The sequence below is a fragment of the Poromitra crassiceps genome (assembly GCF_964638095.1).
Source record: "Poromitra crassiceps genome assembly, chromosome: 7".
NCBI classification, from domain to species: domain Eukaryota; kingdom Metazoa; phylum Chordata; class Actinopteri; order Beryciformes; family Melamphaidae; genus Poromitra; species Poromitra crassiceps.
Window position 1 is genome coordinate 52,978,581 of NC_139628.1, and position 10,850 is coordinate 52,989,430.

Here is a 10,850-nt window from a genome sequence, read left to right on the forward strand (position 1 = left end):
AGTGGGGGCGTAACGCGACACCCCCCACCCTCACCCTCACCCTGTGCTGCCATCTCTCCATCTAGTCATGCCATACGGGCACGTTAGCTGTGAGTCACATTCTCCAACTGCCCCACCCATCGATCTCGGGGCTTCTTCTGCGTGTCGCCTCACTCGTTGATGATTCCATCCTTCAGGGCGCTGTGGGTTGGAGTTTTGCATCGTGTTGAATTGATCTATTTATATACGGTTGGGAAAAAAAACGCAGCCGCCATCGAGACCTGACAAACGTCTCTGCAGCTAGGTTTAAAGTTGAAAGCATTCGTGGAGAATCTAACTTAACTGATTAGGCCGTGAAGAAACTCTAATAAGGATATCCTCAAACAGGACTGTAACTTTTACTGTGAACAACCATATAGAGCCTGGGCAGCCGTGTGAGCAAACCGCACAGGGAGGAGGGAGGGGGAAGAGTGGACGGTGTGTGTGAGAGAGAGAGAGTGTGTGTGTGCGTGTATATGAGAGAGAGAGTGTGTGTGTGTGTGTGTATGAGAGAGAGAGTGTGTGTGTGTGTGTGTGTAGTGTATGAGAGAGAGAGTGGGTGTGTGTTTCCCCTCCATATTATAATTTGTAATTTCCAGCCATTTTCCCCCTGTGCTGCCTTTTATCACCAGCAGTGGGCAGCATTGACCAGTATAATGAAAACAAAATGGGCCTTTGGATGTTATAGCAAGGACCATAACAATGTCATGGTTCATCAACACATTTCATAAAAGCCACCTCTGGCAAAGCGAGAAGAAATCAGTTGTTGAATATCTTAATTCGAGGAAATCGCTCGTTACCATTTTCCAGAAACGTGCAGTGCAGTACATGTCATCTTTCATTGTTCTACTTACTCCTTTTAACCCATTGATACCTGATGCAGCATTTGCGTGTATATCCCTCATTTGTGTGCGTATCCCTTTAAGACCGCGAACCGCGTTAACGCGGTTCGCGGTCTTAAAGGGATACACACACAAATGCTGCATCGGGTATCAGTGGGTTAAAACAATGGTGAGAATAAGAATAGGGAGAGGTGCTGACCGAGGCAGGGTGTTCCCCGTGACCCGGAAGTCCCGGAAGTTCGTCTCGTATTGCGGCAGCTCCACTGACTCTTGCAGCCACTGCACCGCATCGTCAATGGTCCAGTTGTGGACTGATAGGGGGGGGGGGGGGGGGGGGGGAGAGGGGTGGGTGGGAGGAGTTGAGGGCGAGAGACAGACATATTTACATTTCCAAAGCATAGAATAGACCCTTCTCACGGGGGCCATTTTGTGTCGAAAAGGTAGAATAAACACAGGTGCAAGCAAAGCACTAATGAGGGTTTCAAACTTCCACGATTGGAATTTGGATACCCTCTTTAGTGTATTGCTCGCACCTGTGTTTATTCTACCTTTTCGACACAAAATGGCCCCCGTGAGAAGGGTCTATACGCATAGTGAGATGTAAGACATCCTCAGCCAATCTGTGTCTCTGTACAAGTCACTGATGTCACTGATGACATCACAGTGATGATGACATAGATGACATCCCTGATGATGTCACAATGTCATCTAAACCCGACGCCTTAAACCTGAACAAAGTGACTGTTGATGTTTTGAGATTCAGATGTTTTAGTTAAACTATCCTTCTATTAAACTCCATTGTAGCTACTGGAAATATCTCAATGTGATGTGGTCTACATTTAGCTACTGTAATTACCTGTGGGAATTAGACAAAATACATCAAACAACAAAATGTACCAAGAAATATAAGGCATATCACATATCACATAGAGGCATAGTTTATGGATTTGTCCCCTCTCCTCCCTTCTCATTATTCCTTCCCTTGCTTCCCTCTCTCCACTCCTCCATTTTTCTCGAGTTAGGATCTCTCCATACGCTACAGTAAATGTACAGGGATGTGTGCTGGTGACATGGGTCCTCCGTACCTTCGGAGGTCTTCCAGCCCCGCCACAGCTCCTCCACGGTGATGTGCTGGTCCTCGCGGTGCAGGTTGCTGTGCTTGTTGGTTTGCTGCTGCTTCATGTCCTCTATGATGAACTAGACGAGGAAGAGAGACATGAGTGAGTGAAGTTGACACACGTTGTCACACGTCACGTCGGACAGTGTGGTTAGTGAGCACTGTGGCCTCACACACAGCAAGAAGGTCGTGGGTTCAAATCTCCACCGCGGTCTTTTCTCTTCTCTGTGGAGTTTACATGCTCTTTGCGTGGGGTTCCTCCTGCGGGGTGCTCCGGTTTCCTCCCACAGTCCAAAGACATGCTGTGTTTGTGTAGTGTGGTAATGTCATCCAGTCAAAATGTGTAGTATGTATCTAACCTATGTTGTGTGTAGATATGATGTAGTATGACTGTGATGATGATGCTATGAGATGAGATGAGATGAGATGAACTTTATTGTCCCCGAGGGGAAATTTGTCTTGGGCAAGTAGTGCCGTACAACAGCCACATATCGCATGTATAGAGGTTTAGACACAATACATACAACAGACAGGGAAAAAACATATCGAGCATACAATGTGGTCCCTTTCCAACATGCACTTTCCACTGGGAAATTTTGCCAGCGTGTAATATAGAAATAAAAGACAGCAAACACTGGTTTGTTCAATTTGGTTCAACATTTCATCCTAATGACATTCTAAGCATATTGCACAGTCATTGTGGGTTTATTGCACAACCCTCATTGCAATTTCCCATTTGATAAAGTAAAAGTATTGAAGGTAAAATAAATACACTTTTTGGAGGTACAAACCTCACCTCAAGAGCAATAGGGCACTCAACAGTACAGTAACACCCTTTGAGACACACTTGCGTGATAAGGGGTTATAACTAAGTGAAATGAACAGATGTGGGGTTAGCTGAGCTTAGCTCACTACAGTGTGAATGAACCTTTTTAACCAGGTTTCATTCAGCACTCTGGGGGAATTATAGAAGGCTGCGCGTGTGCGTGTGTGTGTGTGTGTGCGTGTGCGTGTGTGCGTGTGTGCGTGTGCGTGTGTGCGTGTGTGCGTGTGCGTGTGTGCGTGTGTGCGTGTGCGTGTGTGTGCGTGTGTGTGTGTGTGCATGCGTGTGTGTGCGCGTGTGTGTGTGTGTGCATGCGCGTCATGTGTTTTGACAGAAAGGGCTGCAGAGTTGGCCCTTGCCTAATAGTCTTGCTTTAAATCGCACGCACACACACACACACACACACACACACACACTTCCCTCTCCTTTCTTCCTTTTAGGGACTTTCAAAAGAGCGAGAAAGAGACCCATGGAGGAGGCGCCACTTCCACCTGCGTGTGTGTGTGTGTGTGTGTGTGTGTGTGCACGTGTGTGCATGTGCGCACGTGTGTGCGTGTTTTCAGTTTGCGGATGTCCTCCTTTGGTAACTTAGAACTAACTGCTCTAGCCAAGGGGAGCCATAGCAAATCCAACCAGCCAATGAATTGCTCGTCGGCCACCAGCATTTCCAAGGAGACGGGTAATGGCCGAATACCAAACCTTTCAGAGTGCCACTTCTTTCGGAACACTGTTTATTATGTGTGTGGCCTTGGCACAGACTGTAACACACCATAAACCTGTTGAATCAGTACATAGACAGTACCACCTGAACCTGTTGAATCAGTACATAGACAGTACCACCTGAACCTGTTGAATCAGTACATAGACAGTACCACCTGAACCTGTTGAATCAGTACATAGACAGTACCACCTGAACCTGTTGAATCAGTACATAGACAGTACCACCTGAACCTGTTGAATCAGTACATAGACAGTACCACCTGAATCTGTTGAATCAGTACATAGACAGTACCACCTGAACCTGTTGAATCAGTACATAGACAATACCACCTGAACCTGTTGAATCAGTACATAGACAGTACCACCTGAACCTGTTGAATCAGTACATAGACAGTACCACCTGAACCTGTTGAATCAGTACATAGACAGTACCACCTGAACCTGTTGAATCAGTACATAGACAGTACCACCTGAACCTGTTGAATCAGTACATAGACAGTACCACCTGAACCTGTTGAATCAGTACATAGACAGTACCACCTGAACCTGTTGAATCAGTACATAGACAGTACCACCTGAACCTGTTGAATCAGTACATAGACAGTACCACCTGAACCTGTTGAATCAGTACATAGACAGTACCACCTGCCTTTGAACAAAGATGATCGTGGAAGTATTATTGCAAGAACACATGACTTAGCCAATGCCATTCTGAAAGCAAGCAGTGCGACCGACTGTATACCTGTGCTTGCAGTGAGTAATTTTGTTGGGTGATGGCCTCAGATGTTTATCTGCATAATCAAATATGCCAGCTAGCAGGTATGTACAGAGAGCTAGCAGGTATGCACAGAGAGCTACCAGGTATGCACAGAGAGCTAGCAGGTTTGTACAGAGAGCTAGCAAGTATGCACAGAGAGCTAGCAGGTATGCACAGAGAGCTAGCAGGTATGCACAGAGAGCTAGCAGGTTTGTACAGAGAGCTAGCAAGTATGTACAGAGAGCTAGCAGGTATGCACACAGAGCTAGCAGCTAGCAGGTATGCACAGAGAGCTAGCAGGTATGCACAGAGAGCTAGCAGGTTTGTACAGAGAGCTAGCAAGTATGCACAGAGAGCTAGCAGGTATGCACAGAGAGCTAGCAGGTTTGTACAGAGAGCTAGCAGGTATGCACAGAGAGCTAGCAGCTAGCAGGTATGCACAGAGAGCTAGCAGGTATGCACAGAGAGCTAGCAGGTATGCACAGAGAGCTAGCAGGTTTGTACAGAGAGCTAGCAAGTATGCACAGAGAGCTAGCAGGTATGCACAGAGAGCTAGCAGGTTTGTACAGAGAGCTAGCAAGTATGCACAGAGAGCTAGCAGGTATGCACAGAGAGCTAGCAGGTTGTACAGAGAGCTAGCAGGTATGCACAGAGAGCTAGCAGGTATGCACAGAGAGCTAGCAGCTAGCAGGTATGCACAGAGAGCTAGCAGGTATGCACAGAGAGCTAGCAGGTATGTACAGAGAGCTAGCAGCTAGCAGGTTTGTACAGAGAGCTAGCAGGTATGCACAGAGAGCTAGCAGGTATGCACAGAGAGCTAGCAGCTAGCAGGTATGCACAGAGAGCTAGCAGGTATGCACAGAGAGCTAGCAGGTATACACAGAGAGCAAGCAGGTATGCACAGAGAGCTAGCAGGTATGTACAGAGAGCTAGCAGGTATGCACAGAGAGCTAGCAGGTATGTACAGAGAGCTAGCAGGTATGCACAGAGAGCTAGCAGCTAGCAGGTATGCACAGAGAGCTAGCAGGTATGCACAGAGAGCTAGCAGCTAGCAGGTATGCACAGAGAGCTAGCAGGTATGCACAGAGACCAAGCAGCTAGAAATCAATGAAATGTGAACTTTGTGGCTTTCCAGCAGACTATTCCAAACATGCCAACAAGAAGTGTGTGATGTAGGAGTGGAAAAAGGGCCAAAAAAAATCCAGCTCAAAATAGAAGGACTGTTACTTGGTGGACATTTGTACTTAAGTACAAGTAAGAGTACTGGTCCAATCATCTACTCAAGTAACGAGCAATTAGTTTTAAAAAATGCACTAAAAAGTCAAAGTTGCTCAGTTGATTCTGAAATGTGTTTGAAGATCAACGGCTACTGAAAGGAGAATAATCTACAAAAATGTATAATTAACTAAGAATTAAAAATTAATAATTTTGAATAACTGTACTGTCTGTGCACTGTGCACTGTATTGTTTAATTTTGCTATGTTGTTATGTCATAATGTATATATTGTACATGTTATATATTGCATAATTTCATATGCATAATGTGTCAGGCCCCAGTAAGAATAGCTATAGCATTTGCTGCAGCTAGTGAGGATCCTAATAAACTAAACTAATCAATCATCCTATGCATGAGTCTCTCCACCCACAACTGTCAACTTTGATTTATTGACGTCCTATAAATGCCCTGTTGATATTTCATGTTTTTATAGCGCGTGTTGAGCTTTCTAAACATAGGAAACGTGGACATATGCACATCGTCAAAAGGAGATGTTTATTTTACCGCCTGTCGGTGTGACTTGCTTTCAAGTGTTTGGTCCAGAGTTGAAATGAAACCTTCACACTTAAATTGAATAAATAATTTGATTTAAAACCATTAAAGTGTTCATCTCCATTATTCAATAACATTTACAACATTGACGTCTCTTTTGCTACTAGCTGTCCAACTGGCTTGTAAAGTAGCAAACTAGCTAGACAGCAGCGAGGCAAAGCAATAGCGTTAGCTGCATGGATAGCTTTTTAGCTAAATCGTGAATACATTGGAGGGGGTGCAGGTTTAATGCAGACTGACAATTGGATTCTAATGCAATGCTTAAAGAGGATGTGCTAATCGACGTGATTGTTACGAGAGTATTATTTTTTATTATTGATTAATGGTGAAAGATGTCCATCACTTTTTCACCAAAACCCAAGAGGACATCAAGTGTCTTCCTTTGTCCTGGCCAACAGTCCACAACCCAAAGACACTCAGTTTACGGTCACTAAATAAACCAGTCTACAAATAAAGGCCTGCCTCCAATACAGGCCTCTCTGATTTGTTTTGTTGCCACAGGGCGTATTTTCACTGTGAGGTCACTGTGAAGCTGAATCTGATTCTTATTGACTGTGCTGAAAACTGGCCAGTCTGCCATTTGTTTTGTTTCTATGTGACATTGGGCACATTTACCGGCTATGTTATATTTTGCTAATACCTGTGGTATTCCAGTTTACTGATCTGATCGTTATTAAGACAACTTACCGTAACTGTGAAGTTAATTTATTTGCTTTGTGTTTGGTTTTCTGCAATATTTTGCAATAAAAGTCAGGAAATTAAAGGAGTATGTCCATGAGAGTTTAATATTAAGAAATAAAGGCCTCTACTCTAATATAGGCCTCGCTCCAACAAAGGCCCGGGGCTCTCTGCGGCTCAGTAAATAAAGGCCCCGGTCACTATTAGAGGATTTACGGTAATATTATTATGTTGATTGAATGTACTCATCATTGCAGCTGGAATACGAGAGTAAAAGTAAAAAGACTCCACAGAGTACAAGTAGCCGACAGAAAAAAGTTGCTCAATGACATTTGTTGCTTCCATCTTTTTTCATGGTGAGACCTCCAGTGGAGGGCGCCGGACTGGCACAGCAGCTTTGCATAACGGTCAGAGAGAGCTCTGTAAAGCTTTATAGAGGCGTATCAACTGAAAACAGTGGTCAGTTGGTAACATAAAGATGGCTCTTTGTGTGGCTGCCATGTGGTTTCTGTGGTTGACAGTTGAGATAGCATAACTGTGATAACTGTGGCCGTGCTGTGTTAGCCTATTGAAATTTGGCAGACGGCCTGCTGAGAAGCAAAAGGGGCATTCAGGATCTGGGCTGAAATGGGGCGCCGCCCTACTGGAGAGCTGATGAAATGGTCTGAGATTGGGTAAAAGAAAATGAGACTATAGTGATGAGCTGCGCGACAACTTGTTGAGTCCTGTGAATACAGGACATTGTGCCGGAGAGAGAGCCTCAACTCTCCCACAGGACATCGGCCTGGGAAAGAGCATACTACTTACACATAGTCCATACATACCAGACTCTCACACACACACACACAGTAGGGCTGCAAGTAACTATTATTTTTTGTTAGCGCTTAATATGTTGATTATTCTCTTGACTAACTGAGTGATTAGTCGTTTGGTCTATAAGATGTCACAAAATGGTTTCCCCAAAGCCCAAGATGACATCCTCAAATGTCTTTTTTTGTCCTGCCCTACAGTCCACAACCCAACGATCATCAGTTTACTGCAATGGTTTACTGTCATAGAAGACTGAAGAAACAAGAAAATATTCACATTGAAGAAGCTGGAATGAGTTTTTTTTATTGGATTAGTCTAAACGATTAATAATTTAGATTATAAAAAATAGTTGTAGATTAATTTTTTGTCGATCAACTAATTGATTAATCAACTAATCATTGCAGCTCTAACACACCCACACACCAACTCTAGGCGCAGACAGGGTATGACACGTGCTCAGATATAGACACACGCACACGCACGCGCACGCGCACACACACACACACACACAGGCAAACAAAGACGTATTTATTCATGTCAGATTCCAGATGGAGGTGTCAGCTAGCAGGTATGCACAGAGAGCTAGCAGGTTTGTACAGAGAGCTAGCAGGTATGCACAGAGAGCTAGCAGCTAGCAGGTATGCACAGAGAGCTAGCAGGTATGCACAGAGAGCTAGCAGGTATGCACAGAGAGCTAGCAGGTTTGTACAGAGAGCTAGCAAGTATGCACAGAGAGCTAGCAGGTATGCACAGAGAGCTAGCAGGTTTGTACAGAGAGCTAGCAAGTATGCACAGAGAGCTAGCAGGTATGCACAGAGAGCTAGCAGGTTGTACAGAGAGCTAGCAGGTATGCACAGAGAGCTAGCAGCTAGCAGGTATGCACAGAGAGCTAGCAGGTATGCACAGAGAGCTAGCAGGTATGTACAGAGAGCTAGCAGCTAGCAGGTTTGTACAGAGAGCTAGCAGGTATGCACAGAGAGCTAGCAGGTATGCACAGAGAGCTAGCAGCTAGCAGGTATGCACAGAGAGCTAGCAGGTATGCACAGAGAGCTAGCAGGTATACACAGAGAGCAAGCAGGTATGCACAGAGAGCTAGCAGGTATGTACAGAGAGCTAGCAGGTATGCACAGAGAGCTAGCAGGTATGTACAGAGAGCTAGCAGGTATGCACAGAGAGCTAGCAGCTAGCAGGTATGCACAGAGAGCTAGCAGGTATGCACAGAGAGCTAGCAGCTAGCAGGTATGCACAGAGAGCTAGCAGGTATGCACAGAGACCAAGCAGCTAGAAATCAATGAAATGTGAACTTTGTGGCTTTCCAGCAGACTATTCCAAACATGCCAACAAGAAGTGTGTGATGTAGGAGTGGAAAAAGGGCCAAAAAAAATCCAGCTCAAAATAGAAGGACTGTTACTTGGTGGACATTTGTACTTAAGTACAAGTAAGAGTACTGGTCCAATCATCTACTCAAGTAACGAGCAATTAGTTTTAAAAAATGCACTAAAAAGTCAAAGTTGCTCAGTTGATTCTGAAATGTGTTTGAAGATCAACGGCTACTGAAAGGAGAATAATCTACAAAAATGTATAATTAACTAAGAATTAAAAATTAATAATTTTGAATAACTGTACTGTCTGTGCACTGTGCACTGTATTGTTTAATTTTGCTATGTTGTTATGTCATAATGTATATATTGTACATGTTATATATTGCATAATTTCATATGCATAATGTGTCAGGCCCCAGTAAGAATAGCTATAGCATTTGCTGCAGCTAGTGAGGATCCTAATAAACTAAACTAATCAATCATCCTATGCATGAGTCTCTCCACCCACAACTGTCAACTTTGATTTATTGACGTCCTATAAATGCCCTGTTGATATTTCATGTTTTTATAGCGCGTGTTGAGCTTTCTAAACATAGGAAACGTGGACATATGCACATCGTCAAAAGGAGATGTTTATTTTACCGCCTGTCGGTGTGACTTGCTTTCAAGTGTTTGGTCCAGAGTTGAAATGAAACCTTCACACTTAAATTGAATAAATAATTTGATTTAAAACCATTAAAGTGTTCATCTCCATTATTCAATAACATTTACAACATTGACGTCTCTTTTGCTACTAGCTGTCCAACTGGCTTGTAAAGTAGCAAACTAGCTAGACAGCAGCGAGGCAAAGCAATAGCGTTAGCTGCATGGATAGCTTTTTAGCTAAATCGTGAATACATTGGAGGGGGTGCAGGTTTAATGCAGACTGACAATTGGATTCTAATGCAATGCTTAAAGAGGATGTGCTAATCGACGTGATTGTTACGAGAGTATTATTTTTTATTATTGATTAATGGTGAAAGATGTCCATCACTTTTTCACCAAAACCCAAGAGGACATCAAGTGTCTTCCTTTGTCCTGGCCAACAGTCCACAACCCAAAGACACTCAGTTTACGGTCACTAAATAAACCAGTCTACAAATAAAGGCCTGCCTCCAATACAGGCCTCTCTGATTTGTTTTGTTGCCACAGGGCGTATTTTCACTGTGAGGTCACTGTGAAGCTGAATCTGATTCTTATTGACTGTGCTGAAAACTGGCCAGTCTGCCATTTGTTTTGTTTCTATGTGACATTGGGCACATTTACCGGCTATGTTATATTTTGCTAATACCTGTGGTATTCCAGTTTACTGATCTGATCGTTATTAAGACAACTTACCGTAACTGTGAAGTTAATTTATTTGCTTTGTGTTTGGTTTTCTGCAATATTTTGCAATAAAAGTCAGGAAATTAAAGGAGTATGTCCATGAGAGTTTAATATTAAGAAATAAAGGCCTCTACTCTAATATAGGCCTCGCTCCAACAAAGGCCCGGGGCTCTCTGCGGCTCAGTAAATAAAGGCCCCGGTCACTATTAGAGGATTTACGGTAATATTATTATGTTGATTGAATGTACTCATCATTGCAGCTGGAATACGAGAGTAAAAGTAAAAAGACTCCACAGAGTACAAGTAGCCGACAGAAAAAAGTTGCTCAATGACATTTGTTGCTTCCATCTTTTTTCATGGTGAGACCTCCAGTGGAGGGCGCCGGACTGGCACAGCAGCTTTGCATAACGGTCAGAGAGAGCTCTGTAAAGCTTTATAGAGGCGTATCAACTGAAAACAGTGGTCAGTTGGTAACATAAAGATGGCTCTTTGTGTGGCTGCCATGTGGTTTCTGTGGTTGACAGTTGAGATAGCATAACTGTGATAACTGTGGCCGTGCTGTGTTAGCCT

The 10,850-nt window shown here is 43.8% G+C and overlaps 1 protein-coding gene across 2 annotated transcripts in view; it reads right to left on the minus strand.

The window, feature by feature from the left end:
• Positions 1-10,850, minus strand: part of stim2b (stromal interaction molecule 2b) — a 111,348-nt gene that overhangs the window by 17,260 nt on the left and 83,238 nt on the right. For both annotated transcript variants that reach the window (XM_083640449.1, XM_083640448.1), the window contains exons 3-4: positions 1,946-2,057; positions 1,060-1,171 (exon numbers count right to left, since the gene is read on the minus strand). In XM_083640449.1, the coding sequence (XP_083496575.1) occupies positions 1,060-1,171; positions 1,946-2,057 (224 nt within the window). The remainder of the gene's footprint in view (positions 1-1,059; positions 1,172-1,945; positions 2,058-10,850) is intronic.